General features: G+C 40.6%; 1 protein-coding gene across 6 annotated transcripts; it reads right to left on the bottom strand.

Annotated features, from left to right (window-relative positions):
• Window positions 1-3,949: 3,949 nt before the first annotated feature.
• On the bottom strand, window positions 3,950-13,816 carry Enpp4 (ectonucleotide pyrophosphatase/phosphodiesterase 4). 6 transcript variants are annotated; one of them, XM_060369684.1, is made up of 5 exons: window positions 13,639-13,816; window positions 11,156-11,236; window positions 9,525-10,382; window positions 9,004-9,174; window positions 3,950-7,306 (listed from the first exon to the last, which is right to left on the bottom strand). In XM_060369684.1, the coding sequence occupies exons 3-5, from the start codon at window positions 10,348-10,350 to the stop codon at window positions 6,942-6,944; spliced, it is 1,362 nt and encodes a 453-aa protein (XP_060225667.1). In that variant the 5' UTR covers window positions 10,351-10,382; window positions 11,156-11,236; window positions 13,639-13,816; the 3' UTR covers window positions 3,950-6,941. The 6 variants fall into 6 exon arrangements, with proteins under 6 accessions (XP_060225667.1, XP_060225669.1, XP_060225668.1 ...); XM_060369686.1 differs by lacking the exon at window positions 13,639-13,816 and adding an exon at window positions 13,523-13,594; XM_060369685.1 differs by lacking the exon at window positions 13,639-13,816 and adding an exon at window positions 13,445-13,577.
• Between the last annotated feature and the right edge of the window lie 10,114 nt (window positions 13,817-23,930).

The following is a 23,930-nucleotide window of genomic DNA, read 5'->3' as shown; positions in this document are numbered from 1 at the left end:
GACTGTAGTGTGACTGCCCTTTTTAATTAATATTATTAATTTGTGCTAGCTTACTGTGGACTTCACCATTTTACTAATACGGCTGCAGAAAAAAAGTTCGGCTTTATTGGTTTTCTCTGTCTTTTCAATTTCAGATTTTTATCTTTGCAATTTCTTTTTCTTCTCTACTAGCTTCCAAAATGTGGTAGCTTACATTGATTTTGAACATTTCCTAAGAGAGTAAGTCTAGGTTGTAACTTCCCCCTAAATAGGGCTTTATCTGCATATCTTTGAATTCAGTAGGTTCTATATGGGAATTGTAACATATTTGCCTTTCCGTCTGACTCATGGTTTACTTCATGACTTAGAAGCATACAGTTTAATTCCAAAACATTTTTCCACATTATATTGAATTCCCCTTTGTTCATAAAGTGTAATTTATAAGACTAATCCTTTGAGACTGTTTCCTGAGACTCTTCTATGACAATGTAAACACCTTGTCTTGGTAATTCTATGTACTTAGAAAGATGCCCTTTGCACTGTGGTGCTCTCAATGTCAAACGTGGTTGATGGCAAGTCTGTTTTCCTTGCCTGACGTTTTTCTTTTAGTTCTACCAATTAAAACTACTAGGTTTTTTTCTCTGTTACGTTTAGAGATTCTTTCCCTATTTCTATCAGTTTTTAATTTGTATGTTTTAGTGTTTTGGGTGAAAGATGTTGTCTCTTCCTCACATCTGTACAGGCCATAATACAATGTTTTTCTCCAGCTTTGAAACCTGGTCTTGAAAGCTTTTGATATTAAGCACAGCTAATACAGATGTCAGTTTCATGTCAATTTCTACGCATTTCTTTTCAATTTACAGTTCTGCAGTTAAAGCATCTCTCTTGTACATTATCTACCAAATATTGCTATTTCATCATTTTAATCACCTCTGCCACTTTCATTTAAGTGTTTTGTTCCTTTACATTTAATTAATTTTCAAGTTTAATTTTCCAGATGATTGTTCTGTCTTTACTGGGTTTAATATCAAGGTTTTTTTTTTCACCTAAATTTTTACTTTTTTCAAAACTTTTGTTGTTATGGTAGCAAATAAAAATTAAAAAAAAAAAAGGACTGAGACAGACTGTGGTCTTGGACCGATACATTTTTGTACAATAGCTTAGAACCTTTGGAACCTGTTTTCGATACAGAAATTGATACGGTGCCTATGGGATGATGTGATTATGTTTCACTACGACAACCATTTTAATACCTGTATCCATTCCATGACATCGTGCTGTATATATGCACAATAAAATTTGCTGTAAAAATTAATTAAATAATTAGTAAGTAAATAAATCATTCCACTGTATTTTTCTCTGTGTAATTAATTCCCTAGGAAATTATCCATTTAATTTGTATGTCCAAATTCAGTTGTGCCAAAGAGTATGAAAAGTAGTCTTATGATTAAACAATGTACAGGGACAATATGTACCCTGTCAGCCCCTATCCCATATTGAGGCCAGCTTCTCTGTCCCCCCAAACTTTTCCAGAATTCACAGGTGCCACTGGGTACTCAGATGGACACAGTTCTTCCTTGTTTCCAGTCTTGGCCTTTGCGTTCTTCACTTCCTTTGAACTTCAAACCTTGAGCACAAACTTTCTAATTTTTTTTTTCTGATTCTTCAGTTTTTAGCAAGACAGCTGTTGAATCACACAGTCTACTGTTTTGAGAATAATGTTCTACATGTCCTTTTACAAACTAAAACAAAAACAAAGGAAACAAGTGAGGTGAGAGACAGCACCTTCACAGGAAGTTTAAATGAAAAAAAAAAAGCTCAGTGTCTTCAGCACAGTCAGAAGTGCTGTTTGATCTACATGGACCTATAAACTGACTTCCCTTTGCAGCTTGGACTGCAGCGTTCTCTCAATGAGATGTAAATCACAGTGGTTGACATCCTCAGGTTTATTTCCTTATTTCTTTAGGGGGGTTCGGGGATGAGAAAGTGTCCTTCTAGCCTTATCAATTAGAGAGGAATGCTAAATTCTTCAAATATGTTTACGAAGGATATCTGGATTTGTTTTAGAGCTAATATCTACTGTCTTTATGAAAAGTGAGGTTAAGCATGGTGCCCATGAATCACACACGATCTAGGGGAGTGGCCATCAGACTGTCACACAGGAAGGTGTGGACTAGGACTTAAACTGTTCTCTAATTTCCTTTCACAAGATGGAAACTTAGCTGGATGGGAGTTTACCTTGAAGTCACCAATCCCTTTAACATCGTTAATCTGTTTACCTCCCTGAACACAGGATTTAGCTCAGTTCCACCTCCTGGTGCCCCCTATCTCTTTGAGCCACACATTTTATATTTTCCCTTGCTTAGTTTGCTCCTTTTCATTAATATGCTCTTCAGAAGAGTGCCCACCAGTAACCATACAGCAGAGTCTAAACCAAGCTGTTTTGAGACTTCCTTTGCCAATGCAATTAACCCAAAATTCTTCACGTTAGCCTCAGGCATACTTTTTAGACAAGGGCAAAAAGCAACCAAATTCTTAGCCAAAATACCACAAGAACAGTCTCTAGGTCACATACTAACACTTCTCGGAAACCTCTTGAGCCAGGCTCCCGCAGTTCAAATCATCTTGGTACCACTGTCTTCCATGTGCCCATAGGATGGCCCTTCAGCCCCACTTAAAAGCATTCAACTGCTTTTCTAACCCAAAGTCCCAGGATCCACATTTCTCCAAACAAAAGCATGGTCAGGCTTATAACAGCAATACCCCAGGGACTTAGTTTTATCTTAGTTGGCATTTCTATTGTTGTAAAAAGACATCATGACCATAGCAACTCTTGTTTTAAAAAGCCTTTAATTGGGGCTGGCTCACAGTTTCAGAGGCCTAGCCTATTATTGTCATGTGGGACACATGGCCGCTTGTAGGTAGACATGGTGCTGGAGAAGGAGCTGAGAGTTCCCCATCTTGACCCACAGGCAGCAGGATACTATCTGCCACACTGACTGTAGCCTAAGCATAGGAGACCACAAATCATCATAGCAGTGACACATTTCCTCCGACAGGGCCTCACCTCCTGATAGTGCCACTCCCGATGGGCCTCTGGGGGCTGGTTACATTCAAACTCCCACGGTTAGCAGAAGGCCTGAGCAGCAGCAGTCCAGTATTTGCCTGCGGAACAGTTCTAACTAGGGGACATGAGTGAGAGCAGTTCCACGTTGACACTGATAATCACCACACTCAGGAAGTTTAGAATAGAAATCAGCATCTTGCACGTCAGCAGCCTAGGACCCACCTGGATCTCTGGACTTTCACATACTCTCTCAAGCAATGGCTGCAATACGTGTTAGGGAGGGACAATACAATACCCAAGCATAGTTGGGAAGGATGCCAAATGAACATCCAAACTCTGGAAGTGGAGGATCTAGAAGATGACTCTGAGTCCACACACCTCAACACCAAGAGTTAAACCATAGGTAGATGTGAGTCATCTGCACAAAATTTCCAGTTTTCGAAGACCTCTCTTCCAGAGTATGGAACAAATAGTTTTCCCAGTTCCTAGCAGTATTTACTGAACTTAAAAATACTGAATGAATGAGCTCCTGGAGGAAATGGAGTTGGATCTATATGCTTTTGGATAAGTCACTGAATGTCTATAGCGCCACAAAAGACAAAATTTAGCTACTGTAACTGTGTCTCACTTTCAGTAGTCAGTTTCTAAAGTTTCTTCCCTTTTGTTGTAAACTAGTTCAGGAGGTTCTACAATTTTTTTCTGGCTCTCTTGCCAATGATGCCTTCATACTACATGTATTTTATATATTGTTTTATAAATTGGCTGTTATACAACCTTAACCATAGTTTTAAAAGATCTGTAATGAATGTCTACAAAAGTCTTCACAGAATCATTTAAGTCATAACAATTTATCTCCCATATGTATATGTTATAAGAAGGTGACAAATTAAGAAAGCTGATGTGTTTGTTTGTGTAGACTTTATTTTCATACATTTTAATCATAGGCCAAGTCATTAGCTACAAGTTGAAACAATATAGTCAAAATGTATTTCCTTTAACTTAAGGCACTATAAATTGTCTTAAAGTATACTCAGTGTATGTACATGCTGTTTGAGAACTGACAATAAATACACACTTTACACCTAATCTTTGTCCTTTGTTTGTAACATAAATTAACAATGAAATAAAGCACTCTTCATAAAAGGAATTTAAAGCCAATCATCCCTAAAGTTTACAAGGTAGGAATGAGAGGGAAAGCCCAAGCCCAGTGCAAAGGGATTTGATCCTTTAATATTCCAAGGCTTTCCCTGTGGATTCTTAAAGGAAGCCAATGTACAGCGCTGCTAGCAAGCCTCTGGTATACCCCATTGCTCTTACAAAAGAGCATCTATGCTATCCTGCTAACAGCAACATGACTGGACCTCTACTAGAACATTGAGGTGCATAACGCGAAGATGACTAGTGTAATTAACAGAAATACATAGGAAAACACTTTTCTATTGGGTACTATCATCAAGAGCTAAATATTTCTTGAAGCCAAATACTTTCTCCTGACCAGGAAGCACACAAACCTCCATGTGAAAGGCTAGCTTTACTAAAAGGTTCTCTCAGAGGAAAACCGGAGACATGAGCTTTAACAGTGATTTTTTTTTCCCCAAAGATACAAACAGATTAGCACAAAGTTCAATATGATAATCTGTTTGCTTGAATAAATACTACTCGTTTCCTGGATAAGCACTTTATAAAAAATTACCTAGTTCTAGTATTCTGAGAACAGAATAAAATATAAAATAAATACATCTGTTGGAAGGGCTGACACTGACAAGACATCGTGTCCCATCCCACCCTTCATAAAAATCCAGTCACAGGTGGACCCCAAGCATAAGCTGCAATCGAGCTAAGTCACTGGAGTCCACAGCACTGAAGGAACTGAGCCATCTTTAGCTAGTATGAAATACTCTGTGGGCAGACAGCTCAAAATGTCCATTAATTTTTCAAAGTGAATAAGGCAGTTCATTTGCTATTTTTTAATTGAAATTAAAGAAAGTGGGAACTTCTCTGGTATTTCATTTGATCAACTCTTTATCCCTCTGCATCACTAGTGCATCTAACAAAATACATCAGAACATATATGAACAAAATCAAGCCTAATCTGGCCCTAAAAGAGCCATTTTATGACCAAGAGCATAGTTACGTATGCAGTACAGAAATGCCTCTCAAAACCCCAATACAATGGGTACCAGATATCAGATTTTAGGAAATCATCAGTGAGCCAGTCCAATGCACTATATCTAAGATGACTGACAAGTGTCATCTGTCATCACCGGTCAGCAGTGTTTAACAGCACTGCATACTTGCTGTAGACCCATCTTGTATCTGAAAAACAATAACCACCTTCGTTTTGTACTGTCACAATGTCAAAGATCACACTATTAATATGACCGACCGGTCTTTTCTCTGACGGACATCATAGTTCATTGTACTAGTTCCGTTCCAAGGAAGCAGCCAGCAAGGGGATGATGACCAGTTTCTCCATAGATCCTCAGTTCCCGCTGTGTTGGGATGACTCAGTGAAGGACTGCAGGTGCTCTGCCCTTAGCACATGACCCAAGGCCAAGAGACCCTAAAGTCCATTTCACATTTCTTACCACTCTACTGTACAGAAGGCACATTAAAACATCTCAGCTTTATATTAAGGTCATATTTTTTTTTCTACAGCATTTGAATACTTTCAATAAACATGAGAACTGAAAATTTTAACAACAATGAGTTTTAAATTGGGGTATTGACTTGTGAGCTGGTGAAAGCAGACAAATAAGATATGCAAGAAGAAACCTTTCCCTTGAGCTGAACCTTTCCTGTCAGCTGTGTTCTGGCAGTGTTCAGTCCCCTTTGTAAGTCACATGACATCTGCACATTCACACACATAAACACGCTTGCACACACAACTTACCCAGAGATATTAAACACAAACAACTTTTCTCTGTTTTCTTTGAAACTTCTTTAAAGTAGTATCCAAAAAAATGTAACTAAACAGACAGATAAACAAAACCACAAGGTCTTGCTATGTACCCAGGATGGACTCAGTCTCAAGGTCCTCTGCCTCATGCTCCCAACTGGTTGACGTAAAGGTGTACACCACCATGTCAACTCCACAGACACAACTTCTGGGGCATCAACGGTTTAAGAGTCATAGCAAGCTCAGGCTTTACATTACATAGTCTTCCGTGGGTTTGTTCTGCTTTTAGCGGCTTCACTTAAATGACTTCTTTGTATGTTATAGTTATGCTGTGTGGCTAATCAATTTTATTAACTATCACAAAATTTCCTACTTCAAGTTTTCTTAGGACACACACCAATTAAAGACAAATATAAAAAATATACACAACCTTTTCTCCAGGATACACAAAACTCACAAATTACAGAAAAATTTGTGTCATTTACAAATATATAAATTTGTTAGAAAAGCACGCCTATTAAATTCTGGTATATTTTTCACTTAAAGTTATATATTGAAAAGGAAGGAAGGAAGGAAGGAAGGAAGGAAGGACGAAAGAAAGAAAGAAAAAGAAAAAGAGAAAGAAAGAAAGAAAGAAAGAAAGAAAGAAAGAAAGAAAGAAAGAAAGAAAGGAGGAAGGGAGGGAGGGAGGGAAGGAGAGAAGGAAGGAAGGAAGGAAGGAAAGAAGGAAGGAAGGAAGGAAGGAAAAAAGAAAGAGTATTTTTCAAAGGTCATTTCTTGTTAGGAAACCAGGTAGTTTTACCAGAAACACTACTACTGTCAGGTTTATTTGTATCAGGCAACACACCAAAACAATACACACACACCAAAACAAAACAAAAAAGACGGAGTAATTTAAGCGTGTTTCGGTCTTATCTTTTGAAATATACCTTTTTATGGCTATAACACCATTCCTTGTGTGGATCCTTAGTTTTTAAGTTTATAAGACGCAGCGATTTACCCAATTAAAGGATCATCATCATCTTCCTGCAGCTGAAGGCGGGAGAACGGCCGGGAAGCAGACACCCGGTTCTGCATGAATATTATGAGGCCTGTTAGCATGGTTAATACCAATAGGGCACTAATAACAATTCCAATGGCTTCTGGGAGATTAATGCACCACTGGTCCACTAACAAGCACTTGGTATGACTGAAGGTTCCATTATTGGGGTGTGGTTTTAGTCCCAGGATGTGGCACATCATTGGGTAAATATCCACAGTGTTAATGGTGCTCTGCTTGTAACCTTTTCTAAAAGCAGGACCATGGGCAGCAAGAAACGGATGCATACTAGGCAGAGAATTGTCATAGCCATGGTCACCTACTGGAGAAAAGACAAAATTATGTGATTAATCATCAGGCTTTTACGACATAGCATGTTCACTATAAACACACTAGCTTCTTGACAGTCTTGTTCCCAGCCATGATTCTGCCCAGCTGCACTAAACAGAAGCCAGACATGAAAATCTGTGCTTCCTTCAACTTAGGCTGACCAGCATTTCACATGTACATCCTCTCTTTCCAATGAAGCATGGCTTTAGACTTTACCAGTTCGCAACCTGATGTGTTTATGTTTCAATCCTAACCCACTCATCTATCCATCTCCAGTGTTAGTTGCAAAACCTATCAACTCATAGCTTAAAAAGGTGTTCAAGTGTTCAGCTGAGAGAGCAGAAGACAGGACACTGAATGGCAGGATGGGATCTCAGACTTAACTATCTCAATTATTCCACTAAGAAAAACCATGGCATAACACATTGCTGATTTACTGCAAGTGAATGAACACCTCAAAAGTCAGGAAGGTTGGATAAGTGAGGATTTTCAAGAAAGCATTTGTGCACTGAATGTAAAGGAAATGCAGACAACTGTAGCTTGTAACTCCAGGAAATGTCTGACTCAAAGAAAAACATGGCTAACCATCCCCAATATAAATCCAACACGAGATTCTTCAGTTTGCTCCAACAGCCTTGCCTGTGACTTTGTATCGAGTGCATTTCATGAACTTCCATTTCAGGGATATGGAAGTTTGTTGCAATGTTCTGGGACTTATATGACAAGTCTCTAAGGATTTTACTGCAATTAAAATTCTATTTCAAGTTAAGTGTCATGTAAAAATTATTGGGGATGCAAAGTCCCACAAATAATATTTGTCTATATTCCCATACTGATGGATTGTGATGGTTTTGTTTTCTTTATTTTCCAAGTTTACAAATAAGCATTTAAAACAACATAAATGTCAGTAAAACACAAACTCCTTTGGTCTGTTTTACCCTTGCCTAACACTTCCACCTTCCCACCCTACACTCTGCAGCTAAGTTTGGTCTTTCACCTCTGTTTGTAAACCAACTTTTATTACTACATACACGACGTCAATTAGTTTGCCAACTAGCCATAGCTGTTCTCATGCTAGAGAAACAGCTGAGCTGAGTAGCTAAAACAACAACAAAAAAAGCTGACCCACAAAGCCAAAAAAATATTTATTATCCAGCACTTTAAAGAAGTTTGCTGACCCCTGCAATGGACTTCAGTATCAGAATTCTTAAAGTACTAAAATTAAATGCAAAATACAGATGAATAATCCTCATTTGAGACAAGACATGTAAACTCACCCCTATACATTCAGTCAGTATTTGAGGAGCAGTTATGATATATCTACTTTGATAACTTGGTTAGCTGTGTGTTTGATTTCAACTCTTGCCCAGTGATCCACAGAACCACAGCATGCAAGTTAAGTGATTTCATCATTTGGGAAAGTCCAAGGGTCACTCAGGCAAACTTTTTGGAATCAGAAAATGAAACTACAGCTTTCCCCTAAAGTTATACAACCATCTAATGGAAGAATGAAACTGTGGCCACTGTAAATTGCTGTCTAATGAAAATCACTTGAGAACTACCTTTGTAAGACTGAACTAACAGTACAGTATGAACATAACTAAATCAAAGTTTCTGCTTTGCAGAACAAGGTCGCAATGTGTGATACAGCCTTTAGAGACTACAGAAATACCAGAAATAAATGCTTACGTTTTAATGATGACTTGTTCAGTACAATTGTCCAGCCTTCATCAGCAACCAAAATGATAGGTTGAATTCGATTATTATGTTGGTAGTAAAATCTGTTAGGAATATCTTCTTTGAGATAAACGTTCATGTGAAGGCTACAGTGTTTCAGTTTGTCATAAAGCTCTGTTACATCTGTAAAAAGGGAAAACTGTCTTTGACTTAGAAGCAAAGATACATTTGACTAGTATAAACAGAAATACATTCTGGGCAATATTATCTAATTAAATTGCTTTTAATTCTCAAAACAGAAGGTAATTATGTGACAGTATCAGAGATGGGAACACACACACAGGCACTTTCAATAACTGACAATTTTTTTTAATTTTTTTTTTTTTTTTTACGTAGCCTGTCTTGTTTGACTTAGAAAGAGGACAGTTTTTTACACTGAGTTTCCTTGGCAAATATAAACTATGTATGACTACTGATTAGTAATTCTGTGACTGGAAAAATGTCTATCTCTCTTATTTTAAACAGGTACTTACTTGTTTTGGGAAGAATCGCAGCTACAGGGGTTAGGTCTATAACACTGTAGTTTGAACGGTCAATGCAAGAATCCAAATTTATCAATCTGTTCTCAGAACACTGAGTCATCCCGTGATCACTTGTGATGATCACATTGAGATTTTCCCACAATCCTAACACCTTGAGTTTTAGGACAAGATCACCAATAAGGTCATCTATTTCTTTCAATACCCTGCTCATGTTTTCTTTATCTTCAGGCCCATATCTGTGGCCGCTTGCATCTGGTTCTTCCCAATAGAGAGTTGCAAAGGTGACTGGTGGACTGGAATTGCTGAGCCACGTGGTAATACTATTTAGTCTCTCCTCAAAGGGCACTGAGTTGCTGTAATTCATAAAATAAGAAGGCGTGATATTGTGAATGGGCACATCAGTACCAGGCCACATAGCGGCAGCACTTGATCTGTTTTCCTGAAGCTGATTGCTCACCCAAATTGGCACTGCCCCATTCCACCAAAATGGATCCTTATGATTAGATTCAGAGAAATGCTTCTTTGTGATGTCATCATACATGGAGTTGGCGACAATGCCATGGGATTCCTCATATAAGCCTGTCACAATGCTGTAGTGGTTTGGAAATGTTTTTGTGATGAAAACGTTTTTAACATGTTCCACCAAGACACCTTCTTTGATAAAGTTCTGGAGGTGAGGAAGGTCATAGTTCTTCAGGTAGTCAGCTCTAAAGCCATCAAAGGACACCAGAAGTAACTGAGGTGCTGAGCTATAGGAAGAGTTACCTCTACAGCTAGTGAGAAGTCCACAAAGGAAGAGTATTACTAACAACTTCATAATGAACACGTTGGGCACAGCAGCTAGGGCTCCTGAAACATAAAAACACAATACATCAAGTAACAACACTATTTAAGGTTCAGAAATTTCACCAGCAGAAGAGAATCAAATCCTTGACATGCTACCGTTATTGATGTCAACTCAGAACTTACATAACAATTAATTTGAAATACAGAAAAAATGCCTTTACTTTCCTAGTTTCCTGTTGATACTTGTCCCACACATCCATCAAGCCATGGAGGAAAAATGGAACATTTTTTGTCCCCATAAACATTCCTGTTCATCTATCTTACTCACCCAGAGCAGCAGAAATTATTCTAAACATTTACCAAAACATAGATGAGAACATAAAAAAATGATTCTTTTCCTCAAAATACCAATAATTCCAAGTTTTCTTAGTTTACTCTAGCCCACATGTATAGCTGGTATAAATTCTACCATATTGGTTCATCACCAGTTTAAGAAAACAAACAAACAAAAAACTGCTATACAGACAAGATAAATACTACCCGAGGGGAGAAATCTCAGTGGTCACTTGCTCCAGTTTTGACATGAAGTTCACTAACAGACAAGGCTTATAAGGACTTGGATGGCACAGTAACTTCAGAAGAAACTGAACAGTTACTAAAAGGAATTTCACCTCGATGCCACCCTTACGCGTCCATCTTACTGCTAAAAGCATGGCTATTTTTCCTAATATCCCAGGTTCGGCCTTATTCTTAATTACTCTTTTTAAAAATAATCCATTGATTACTGGAATATAAGGAATTTTATAGCGTGTCTAAAACTTTTCAAATACAGTTACCTCTAACAGTTACAGAGTTGAGAAGACCGTTCAGTCATATACTGTAAATGACAGCTGGGCAGCCACAGGTGCTCCCACCTCCTACCAAATAGAAAAGTTAACTCAGAACCAGTCACAGAACTACCTGAAAGCCGAAGCTGTAAAGTTCTTAAAAGAAAATATAGCAATAAATCTTCAGAACCTTTGGTTATGTCCAAAATTTAGATGCCATGCCAAGAACACAAATGTAAGAGCACAGAAACAATCGTATGATTCTACTTAAATGAAATGCTCAGGAGGGGAAATGCAGAGGGGTAGGCAGGCGTGTGAGAAAGAGTCAGTAAATGCCAAGGGGGAGTTTCTTTCGAGAGTGCTGAAAACTGCTTTCAGGCTGATGGTGATGAGGGTTATAATTTCCTAAGGCTGCAACTTAAATGAGTGAATTCAACGGCATGTTTCTTATTTGTCAATAAACTGTATTTTAAAAAGTGGAACTGTATTCTTAAATAGCAAACATTTTTATCATCTCATTTTACTGCAAAAGCTAGTGTGAATTATGCATCTTATAATGCAGATTTGGGTGTTTTAAAATGAGAATAATTTGCACTACTTCCTATATGCAAAGCTATAGGACTTAATGAAACCTGTTTCTGCTGTTCTTCCACAAAACACAAACGAAAAATCCTGAATAAAAAGGATGTTTAAAAATACATGCTATTATGAATCCCAGGATTGGGAAAACTCTTAGCACACTGCCTGGACACAAAAGCAGTCCTTTCTTTAAGCTTAGCAACAGGGACAAAGTAGAAAGTCTTTAGCCTTCAATCTGAGAAGGCTTCAGGAGCTGAGCCCACACCTAGACATGGGGTCCTTGGTCATCTAGTCTCACCCAGCTTCTACCTCCGTGTACATAAAATGGGGATGCATAAAGGCTAAACGCAGATCCTCAATAATAAAAGAATCCTCAATATTACCTCCCTTATCCATTTTAGTTATAAAATTAGTTAGGCCTGTGCTATTAGTTAGCCAGAACATTACAGAGATTTTACAGAACATGACATTGGAAGATTTTAGACTTTTTATACACAGTGAAGCTGAAATCCACTGAGTGGTGGAGCTCAGAAAGTTTACTGCGTTCTTAAGTTCATGTCTGTAACAAGTACAGAAACACTGCGCACTAACAAGTCTGATGACGCTCTCCATACTGAAGAGAACCATGCCTGGCAGAACATCTTTCCTTAGCAATGCAGAGATCCACGTTTAGCAGAACATGTTTCATTCTAACATCAAGTCTTAAGCTATAAACAAAGCACCAGTAAAAAAAGGTCTTCAAACCATTTTCATGGAATGAGAAAGCCCTGGTTCCAAGAATAAAATTATAAAATGTTACAAGAAATTCTGTAATTTTCACATCAACAAAAACCTCAAGGGAATAAAAAAGCAGACACATCTAGACTGTATCCAACAAATTAACAGTACCTGGAAATTTGATGTAGCCTCTAATTTGGGACACAAAACATCCCTTACCTTCTCTGGGTTGACTGTCTTGCCTTGATGGAATGCATGTCAGTCATCTCTCACTAAACCCTAGACCATCAAGGGCTTGGGTTGAAAGAGGGTAAGGTAAAAGCCACTTGCCAGCATTAGCATTCCAGCTACTCTCTGATGCAATGAAATACAAATGTGGATTTAAAATAGCACTATCTTTTGTTACCTGTATGCACGGGTAACAGGTAGTTTGCCCATAGATTTTTATGAAGCGCTTAACAAGCCAGGAGAAGAAACCCAATAACCTTAAAGCTTTCTAAGCCTTTTAAAGATTCTAGCATTCTAAATGGTCCTCTGCTGTTCAAGGCCACACAAGCATCTTCGAGTCAGTCACTACGCATAAAACACCCCTCATTGTATATCCAACAAAATTTCTTCCCAGTTACACAGTCTAAATTTAGGTGAGGGTTAAGGGCCGGGGAGCAAGCTCGAAAGCTCCCAGTCCCCTTAAAAACTGAGAAATCTCTGGGGAAACGGGAAGAAAGGACAGACCGCACTGCTGCGCACTCCTGTAGCTGGCCCCTGTGGAGTCCTACCAAAAGCGCACCGGAATTTTCCGGTCCCTGGCTGGACAGCCCTCCGGCAGACTGGCACGGGAAGGGTTGTTTGTGCAGCGCCTGACCCAGCACCCGGCATCCTCCTCCGCTGGATCTCCGGATTTTAGGACAGGAAGGCCATCTGACAGCACGACCGCCTTAAGCCTGGAGCGGGGACGCGGCCCAGGCCCTGTCGCTCGCCCCGCGACCCCGGCCCCGCCCTCACCTAACGCCACAGTTAACATCCACCTGCCGCAGGACGCTCTTCCTCCCCGCCGCCCCCGGGCACCCCGCGCGCCCCCACCAGCCAGCCGACCGACGTCGCGCGTGGAGGAGAAGGGACCGGAGGCTCCCAGCGTCTCTACCCTCCGCCGCCGGGGTGCAGGGGAAGGGAGTGGCGCGTTCCCCTTCAGGACTCACCCGCCTCTGCGGCCCCCTCCGTCCCGAGCGCGGAACTCGGCGCTAGCGGAACCGCGCGCTACGGGCTACTTGCGGGCTAGGCGGACCCGGGCGGAGCGCCGCTCGGCCCAGCGCTTCCTGGGACGCCTGCGCAGTAGCGGACGCCCACCCCGCGAGCGACAGCGGGACGCCGCGAGGACCGGGGCTGCTGGGGGGGGGCTCCGAGGGCGCAGCTGCTGGACACCGAGGGGAGCGGCTGTGGCCGGCGGCGGAGTCGGAGAAGCTTACCTGGACTGGGTGCCCGAGCCCGCCCGACTCCCTTTCCCATTGGTTCCTTGCACTGTACCACTCGGAGACAGGTGGAGTGGAATTGGCCCTAGGAGAAAAGGTTTGCCTCTCTCTCCCTGGCCTTCCCCTTTTCTTGTTTCCCTAGTTATGGGTGCCCAGTTTAGCCAGAAGACGAGGAAGTTCGTTCTGCTTTCACCTGTACAAGGAAAGAAACTCTGAAACAACTAGTTCATCTTTTTTTTCCTGGTCATGTTTCTGCCTTTTTTAATTCTCTTGCTGTTACAAAATCCTCCTCCTCTGGCCATTCAGAATAAGGTATTGCCTGCTTCTACAGTCCCAGATAAAAGTCAGTTAGGGTCCGCAAACTAAATTTGTTCTTATTTTGCCATTTCACACAGCTGTGTACGTGAAATTATGCACTTGACTTTAAAAGGACTATTAGTCAAATAGCTGGAGAATCCAACTTCAAACTTAATTAGCAGAATTGCCGAACAGAAATGTCTGTTAAATATTTGTGTTGCCCAGAAACACTTGACCAAGAGAGGTTAGTGGTTTGTTTGTTGTTTTTTTTTTTCCCTTTGTATCTGTAATGTCCAAAGATGAACCTGACAATGAAGTCCTCAGTCTTTGTTGGATTTAATGAGTTATTTTAAGGTGTTCTATGTTGAATGCGCTCTCCTCTGTTAAACTGCAAGGGCCCAGAGAGTATTTTCATTACTGTATATACACTGGATACGCAGGGGGTACAATAAAATGAATTAGGGCTATAATAATCATACACTATATCCCGAAATCTGAAAGACTTAGCTGTGAACTCACTGGCTGGATTTCCTAGGTTCTTGGGGGCAAAGGCTGAATTTGGTGCCCTGCTGTGAGTTGAGAGTTTAGCCACAGCTAAGAGCATGGGTTCAACAGAGGAGGCAATTTTAATCTGATTGTAGTCTGCTCATTATTAATTTGCCTTGATAAACTGATTCCAGTTTCAAGCATTAGCTACCCTGTGCATTAAAACAAAACAAAACCAAAAAAAACAAAAAACAAACAAACAAACAAAAAATGGGATCATCCTGGACCCACAGGTCCTCGTTGCCAGCAGTGAGTAATCTTGGGCATGTGTCTCAACCTGTTCGGAGCTTCATGTCCTTATCTTCACAGCTAGTCCTGCAGTACCAACCTCTTAGGCTTCTGGTCAGATAAGGTCAGTAAAGCAAATAAAGCGCTTGCGCAATCTCTGATCATGGTATTAGCTATGATTGTTACCTTGAGTCCTTAAAATGCCCCTCATTTTGAAGAGTAGTTAGAGTAAGATGGAGTTTGAGGAGGATTTACATAATAGACATTGTAGCAGAACTTAAATTTTCTGCATTTGGGGACTGGGATTCTGCATATCCTGGCTGTTTCCTTACTGCGGACACAATTGCTTAAAAAAAAAAAAAAAAAAGAGAGAATTAAGTGCCATATGGGTGGCACATGTAATAAAGAGAATAGTGAGCTGATCACCAAGAGAAAGAAAAACTTCCTTATCACTGCTGCATGTGTGTGTGTGTGTGTGTATGTAGATCAGCTCAGAGTGTGTGGATCAGCTCAGAGTCCCATGTAGTCTGGTCCCCTCTGCTTTAAGATAAAGTAGTCGAAAACAAAGGCACCAGACTCCTGTTATCTCTGTTACATTTCCATATTAACCATACTTGACATTTATCTCAAGTAGGACTAAATGATAAGGGTTATTTCTTTTCTTGTAGAACAAGACATTCAGAGAGAAGGTGCACGTCAGAAATCCCTGACTTAGCAACTCACACTGTGGCTTCACTCACACACACTGCTCTTTTTTCCTACCTGGAAATGGATTGGCATCTATTTCCTTTCGTGTAAAGATAACCATCTGCAGTTACAGGAATGATAGGATCCATGTTTTATTTATGAACCCTGGATAATATAAGTGACTTTTGGGGGGGTTGGTCTCTCAGTGATGACACCTCCATGTCAGTTAGACTAGTTTCTGCCTCACATGCCCAACCCTAAGCAAGTAAAAACAAAAACAAAAGCAGGTAATTACCAGTCTTCCTATACACATCTTAAGCCAAGCAGTAGACAGGAATTATTTTTCCAAAACTACTTTTTTCTTAGTAGATTTGAGATGGAGTAGGTGCTGGAAATGTCCACTAAGGTTTCCTTCTTGGAATGAAAAAAATAAAGAATGTGGCGTTAAGACTGATCTTCATTTCTAATGTGATTTTTGCCATAAACATGTTTTATTTAGGTAGACAAAAGAATGACATTTATAATATTCTTTCATCTCAGCTTTTGAAAAGACAGTTTTATATAGAGAACCTTTAAACTCACCCTGTGTTAGAGACTGCAAGGAAGCAATAGTCTAAACTCATTATGCACAAATGAATATATGCTCTAGAAAGAACTGGCCAGCCTGAATTCACAGGGACTAAAAGTCCTTGTCTCCAAAGGCAACATAAGATTTAAACATGTCAAAGGATGTTTCTTTTTCCTTCATGAACTAAGCTCAAGATTTCCTATATGTTCATTAACCCAAATATTAAAATAATTTTATTCTGTTTTTAAAGTTAAAGATGTAGCCCTTTATGCATTTAAAGAAAAAAACAAAAACAAAAACAAAAACAACAACAAAAAAAAACAAGCAAAACCCTAATGCCTACCTCATTGTTGGCAGGAGTTAGGTCAGAATGTTACAGGAAAATGGTTTCAGAGCAAAAGCCACATCCTGGTCAAAGCAAAACAACCCTGCTCACTGCCAGACAGTCATGAAACACAAAAGGCTGAATCAATCTCAGATCCTCAGGAGAGCAGGTTAAAGTTCCGATTCTGATGTATGCTAGATTATTATATGAAAAATCATAACACAGGTTTGTTGTAGCTGTAATGCATAAAGCTACCTTATGAAACATAGCGTCAGAGTGATCTTGAAAGTTCAGTGAATGAAATCATGCACCCACCTTGCTTTAAGCAATATTGCATTTGCATTGTCTCTGGAGGGATGGAGATTTATTACATGGAAACTCTGTTTAAAATGGTCCTATATAATCTATCATGACATTTGTTCATCCTAAGAGATATTTCCCCAAGTATTTAATAAAATGAGAGAGCAAAAATTCTCCTGACGCTTTCTTATGTGAATATTAACATGGTCATCCCCCACCAAAGAAATGAAAACGTGTAAGATACAGCACCTTTGGGGCCTCTAATCTAAAAAGATGAGTAGAAAAGCTGTTCTGGTGTTTTGTTTGGCCAGTATTCTTTTTCCTTTTTCTTGTGGTTCTAATGGAGACTACCCACTTTCATTCTTTTTAAAAATATATATTTATTTATATTATTTTCAATTATGTATATGTAAGTGTCTGTGTGTAGCTTTGTGTTCAAGTCAGGACAGGTGCCTGAGGAAGCTAGTGGTCTCAGATCCCCTGAATGAAGAGTACCAGCTCTTCACCATAGAGCCAACACTCCAGTATGCCCTCTCCCCCATTCTTAGTCTGTGAGAGTTCAGTACTCTGTCATCTCCAGCATGAACCTCTAAGGTACACACTCTCTTGGTTTACACTAAATTGAGGAATTTCCTGAGGTGTGGGAGCTTTTTATGTAAAATCAGAAGAGTAAGAAACAATTTGGAGTAAGTTAGTCAAAACGGACCCCAGTCTGGTCTGTTGGAGCAATTCTACTCCACTTCCCAAAGGGATTTGTCTAGTTATGGGGACATGCTCCAGTCCAGCCCTGAACAGCACAGTCTCTGAGCATTTGTTGAAATCTTTGGAAAGTCAGTGTGTCAGCACAGTTGCTGCATTGGAAGGCTGAGGGCCTGAGGCTGAACCTGGTCAGCCTTGTCACTGTAAACGGAGGTCTAACAGGGAATAAAGCAAGGCAAAAGAAAGCAGAGCCAAGAGTGGGAGCCCACTGCACAGGGACGTTGACAATTGTATCCAAGTTTCCTTGTATTCCTGGAATACACTTTGCATGCCTCAGTAAATTGTTACGATTGTTGTTGTTGTTTGTGTCCCTGTGTTTGTGGGGGGTGTATGCACGCGTGTGTGCATATGCCTGTGCCACATCATGTGAAGCTGTGAGAGGACAAGCTTGGTTGATGGTCCTTCCCTCACACCTTGTAAGAGGCAGTGTCTTGGTTGTATGTTGTACTGCTTGTATCAGGCTTGGTTCCCGAGGGCTCTCATGTCTCTGCCTCCCAACTCACCAAAGAAGCAGGGGTATTACAACTGCTCTGGGTAGCTTCCAGATTATCTGGGTTCTGGAATTTTAAACTCAGGTAATTTGTGCAACAAGCGTTTTATTCACTGAACTATCTCCCTAGCTTTTGATAAATTCTGTCTTCTAAAAGTAGTCGGATTTGAGTTCCTATTGCTTATATCTAAGGTGGGGTTGAGACGAACCAAACTGAAAGCTTGTCCTCTGCCATCAAAAGCTCTAAGAGACACACAGAGGAAGAAGCTATTTTCAGCTGCAGGCTTCAGGAAATGAACCTAGGATGTTACAAAGTGATAAAACAGCATAAACATTCATTGGTCCCAGAAGAATATAAAAAAGATTTACACAGAGAAACAGAAAGTAGATGCAAAAGACAGGAAGAATCTCCCAAGAAAGGACACATTCCTGCAGCCCAGGGGAGCAGGGTAGGTAACACAGTAAAATGGGCTGGCTGATGTTAGAGCTACAAGTATGGTCAAGTTTGTAGAGGAGGCCTGAGTGGCACACAGGCAAGGAGCAAACCTGTGTCGCTTGTTGTTACACATAAGAAGAAATGGAAAGACTAACCACTGTCTTCTGCACTGAGCACTCCAGGGATTCTCAGAACCTGCAGGAAAAAACTCCATTATGTGTTTATTTTACACACCACTAAATACATTTGTTTACGACCAGCCACACAAGATGTTGTAATTTCAGATATGTTGCAATGTGAAAGATGGGGAATCTGTGAATGCTCTATCTCTTCTCAAAATCAAAGATTTGACAAAGTTACTTACTTTGAAATAAAAACTTCACTCCTGTAATTTTGTTTGTCATGTCTCCTAATTATTTGCTTATTCTGTAATGTTTCACTGGGGTTACTCTCCTGTTTTTTAAACTATGGAGTTGCAATATTTTTTCTTCCTAATAGTACAATTAAAGGAATTCTACTTAATACATAAATCGTCTCCTGGCCCTATCTGTAATCTCCCAAATGAGTATATTCCTTTAAGATATGTGTTGGTTTCAATTCATTTATGTGTAGATAAATTAATGTGATACTTAACTAATCTATTTTCATGCTTTAATTATGTTTCTCAAATTTATTGAGCCATCCCATGGCTTCTGTTTAAACTGTCCCAAACTCCTCACCTAAAGATTTGCACCCAGGAAATCATGTGTGGCATCTGAGAACTTATATTTTTCACAAGCCATGCTCTTCAACCATCAGGCCTAACATTCTTTAGGCTCACCTGCTGTGGTCTAGGCCCTACTGATTCAACTGCAACACAAAACTAGCTCCCTAAGCCAGTGTCTTCTGACTTTCCACACCCACTCAGGCATTCTTGTCTCAGTAAGATGTTTCAGTATTGTGGTAGTAGGAATGAAAGGCTTATTTGAACCCTTGGCACCCAGTTTGGCGGTGCCATTTGGGAAGGTTAAAGAACAGTGGTTTTATATGTTGTGACCATTTAACATAGTTATTTTTGTTGCTACTTCATAACTGTAATTTTGCTATTGTTATGTTACTGAATCACAATGTAAAAGCAAATGTTTTACAATGGTCATTTGGGAGGTCACAAACACAGATCAAGAACCATTGTTAACCTTTAGAAGATGCTACCTTGCTGGAGGAAGCGTGTCACTAGAGGTGGGCTTTAAGAGTTTGTGGCTTCACCTCACTTCCAGCTCGCTTTCTCTGCTTTCTGAACGTGGTTGAAGATGTGATCCCTCAGCTGCCTGCTCTTGCTGCCTACTGCTATGCCTCCAAACTTGATGGTCTTTCCCTCTGGAACAGCAAACTGAGAGAAACTTTCTGCCAAGAGTCACTTGGGTCATGGTGTTTTATTACAGCTACATAAAATAACTAGTAGTTACTATCATCTCTAGATTTCTGCTAGATTTCACTAGGGTCATCCAGTGATTCCAGACATCCCTCTCCACAGCAGTTCCTGGACTTCATATCCATTTCCATTTCCTGGTTACTTGTTCATTCACTTTTCCCCTTGGTTTCTCTCTCTCTCTCTCTCTCTCTCTCTCACACACACACACACACACACATACACACACACACATACACAACCTCCCTGATGGCTGTTATCTGAGGATTAATAACAAAGTCCCATAGACTGTATGGTTCACAGTGACAGAAATTGCTTAGTTCACAGTTCTAAAGGCTAGAAGTCTAAGGTGAAAGTAAACTTTGGAGGACCTCTCTCCTTGGCTTATGTATGGCCATTGTGTTGGATATGAATTTTATAGAAAATAGAGTCATCTGAGAAGAGTGCAGCTCAATTGATAAAAATAATCATATTGGCCTGTGGATGCGGGCATATCTGTGTGGTGTTTCCTTGATTGATGGGTGATGTGGAAGGGCCCAGTCCTCTGTGGGTTGTGCCACACCTGCACAAGTGGTCCTGGGTGATGTAAGAAAGCAGGTAGAACAAGCCAGTAAAGTAAACCCATGGCTTCTATTTCAACTCCTACCTCCAGGCTCAGTTCCTACCTTGAGTTTTTACCCTGACTTCCCTTTATGACAGAATAAATGTTTCCTTCTCCAAGTTGCTTTTGACTATGGTGTTTTTATCACAGCAATAAAAACCAAGATATCTTTCATTTCTTCACAGTGTCTTTCCTTTGTGTATATTCTCATATATTTCCTTAAGAGCTGTAATTCATAAAGGTCTGCTTTAATACCTCTTTAAAGGCACAGTCTCCAAACAGTCACACACAAAGACACTCAGTATTAGAATTCATCATGTGAACTTTACGTGGGAATGCAGTTCAGAACATAACACTTCCTGCTGAAAAACTTTCCAGCATAATTTACCTGCTTGAAAATGTGACCTGCCTTTCTCATCTGTAACCCACACAAGCTGTTCACTGTCATCTAACCACTTGCTTGCTCTCATAACACAGTGATTTTGCCTGGGTGACCAACATTTTGCTAAAGAAGTCCTTGACTGCCTAGCACTCCAGCAGGCCTACTGATGTCACAGGCTCACCATGCTACTCTAGAACTTGCTTCCCAACTCCTTCAAGCAATGCTTAGGCCATGCCTCTCCTTCCCTAGACCCTGCTGTATCTCTCCTCCTAGTTCCTACTTCCATTCCTGCTACTCACCCGCTGGTCTTTACTGAGAAACAGAGTTTTGCAATTAAAAACTCACTTCCTGTGGCTCAGCTACTTTGTTCCTACGTATAGTCTCAAAATTTTTCTTTATTCTCAAGAATTTTGTACAGTATACAAAGATATGTGATCATATCCCACCTTCATTTGCCTTTCCAACTCCTCCTATACCCCTTCCTTGGCAACTATCAACTGCTGATAATTCCTCAGTAGGGGTAGGGCCTGGATATGAGATAATCTCTGTCTATTCAGGAATTTTGTCTGGCTTTATCTTATGCAAGCAACCACAGTTGGTCTAAGCTCATGATTATGGTGATGATGTCATGTCCAGAAGACATTTTAACACTTCTCCCATCTCCAACTCTTATATTAGTTCCTCCAAGATAACCCGTCGTGGAGCCTTGGCTGGGAGTGGAGGGCCACTTGATAAAAGTGTCCCATTTAGGGCTGAGCAGTCTCTCTAATTCTTACCATGTTGACCAAGTATGTGTGTCTACATTGACTGCTGCCTGCTGCAGAGGAAGCTTCTCTGACCAAGGTAGAATGGGTATAAACGTAAATATTTAGAAAGCAATTTGACAATACTAACATTGAACAAAATCAACATAGTAGATTCCACCCTAGGGCCTGACCTCTCCAACAGTGAAATTTTGACCATGATTACAATGTCAGAAATGAAAATTTCCTATGGAGCAGCCCTCAACTCCAATCAGAAATCTGTTAGTTATCCCCATAATAGCCATGACATGATTGAATCAGTAGTCATGTTTCATCTGGAAGGTTGGTATTGTAGCATGCAAGCTCCAGCGTTGGGTAAAGCCATTGATCTTCTTTTCCTCCCGAAGCCTGCTGGCACTATAAAGGTAGTCAGCAGGGAAGAATCTCCTTGTTGCTTTGAGGCCTCTGCTTTCTACATGGCTGATGTCCCATGCCATCTGATCTGAGTATTTTCCTCCCAGTTTGCTGCCACACACCCTCACCCTTGACTCATAGGTGCCTCCTCATTTCTGCTTCAGGACCTTTACCCGCATCCCATGGTCAGTTATCCTCTACGTGCATTTTTGTGGGTCTCACGTGCAGCTTTCCATATTCATTAAATATCCATTTTAGTAGAAATCATCGTGGCCAGGGCATACCTAACTTTACTAGCATTCCAGCATTGGGCAAAAAAGCAAGTATGATTACCACAATTACTTGGCTCTATCTGGCTAATAATGAATAAAAATGGGGGATATAGACAAACAGGTGTGGGCTTATAGGAAATATTATGAGAAGCCTTAACCCCTCGTTGGAACATCCTGCGTCAGTTCTAGAACTAGCAGTGGTGGTGTCTGAGGTCTGAGTAGGTTCAGGAGACCATTGCCCCCAGGGGCGAGATGTGCTCCATGCCAATTGACTAACTCCATGTTTTCCTCCAATTTTGAAAGTCATTTAAGGTTCTTAAATTATTTTTTCCCTTTTTTCTTAAATTTTTCATCAATTACACTTTATTCATTCTGCATCCCCCCATAAGCCCCTCCCTCCTCCCATCCCAATCCCACCCTCCCTCCTCCCTCTGCTTGCATGCCACTCCCCAAGTACACTAATAGGGGAGGTTCTCCTCTCCTTTCTGATCTTAGTCTGTCAGTTCACATCAAAAGTGGCTGTATTGTCCTCTACTGTGGCCTGGTAAGGCTGCTCCCCCGCCCAGAGGGAGGTGATCAAAGAGCAGGCCAATCAGATTATGTCAGAGGCAGTCCCTCTTCACATTACTATGTAACCCAATTGGACTCTGAACTGCCCTGGGCTACATCTGTGCAGGGGTTCTAGGTTATCTCCATGAATAGTCCTTGGTTGGAGTATGAGTCTCTGGGAAGTTCCCTATGTTCAAATTTTCTTGTTCTGTTGCTCTCCTTGTGGAGACCCTGTCCTCTCCAGCTCTTACTATTTCCCAGTTCTTACCTAAAATTCCGTTCACTCTGCCCAACAGTTGCCCATCAGGCTCAGCATCTGCTTTGATAGTCTGAAGGGCAGAGGTTTTCAGAGGCCCTCTGTGGTAGGTTCCTAGGTTGTTTCCTGTTTTCTTCTTCTTCTGATGTCCATCCTCTTTGCCTTTCTGGATGGGGTTTGGACGTTTTAGTTAGGGTCCTCTCTCTTGCTTAGTTTCTTTAGATGCACAGGTTTTAGTGGGTTTGTCCTATGTTGTATGTCTATATGAGTGAGTATATACCATGTGTGTCTTTTTGCTTCTGAGACAACTCACTCAGGATGATCCTTTCCAGATCCCACCATTTACCTGCAAATTTCAAGATTTCCTTATTTTTCATTGCTGAGTAATATTCCATTGTGTAGATGTACCACAATTTCTGCATCCATTCTTCAGTTGAGGGGCATCTGGGTTGTTTCCAGCTTCTGGCTATTACAAATGCCTCACTGGGTGCCTATGCCCATTGATGCCCCTCACGCTATGACTCTCTTCAGACAGAAAAGGGATCTTGGAACTACAGCCACCATTGTTACTACCATCTCATTGACGGCTGTTGGAGCTACCACCAGGGCATTAGCCATGAGTCATACTGGACAGACTGCTCAGACCCTGAATAATCATTTAGCCAATGTAGCTCATGCCTTAGTTGTACATAAAGGAATTAATGCTCAACTAAAAGGAAGCTTGATGGTGGTCAATCAGAGGATTGACCTCTTGCAGGAGC

Source organism: Meriones unguiculatus, chromosome 16 (genome assembly GCF_030254825.1).
Source record: "Meriones unguiculatus strain TT.TT164.6M chromosome 16, Bangor_MerUng_6.1, whole genome shotgun sequence".
Lineage (NCBI taxonomy): Eukaryota > Metazoa > Chordata > Mammalia > Rodentia > Muridae > Meriones > Meriones unguiculatus.
This window is presented reverse-complemented; position numbering and strand designations above follow the sequence as displayed.

What these genes read in the sequence shown, in the direction of transcription:
- Enpp4 (XM_021643183.2), bottom strand. An exon ending in TGCGATTCTTCCCAAAACAA is followed by an intron (nt 9,175 to 9,524) that starts GTAAGTACCTGT and finishes CCCTTTTTACAG; the next exon opens with ATGTAACAGAGCTTTATGAC. An exon ending in GAACAAGTCATCATTAAAAC is followed by an intron (nt 7,307 to 9,003) that starts GTAAGCATTTAT and finishes TCTTTTCTCCAG; the next exon opens with TAGGTGACCATGGCTATGAC.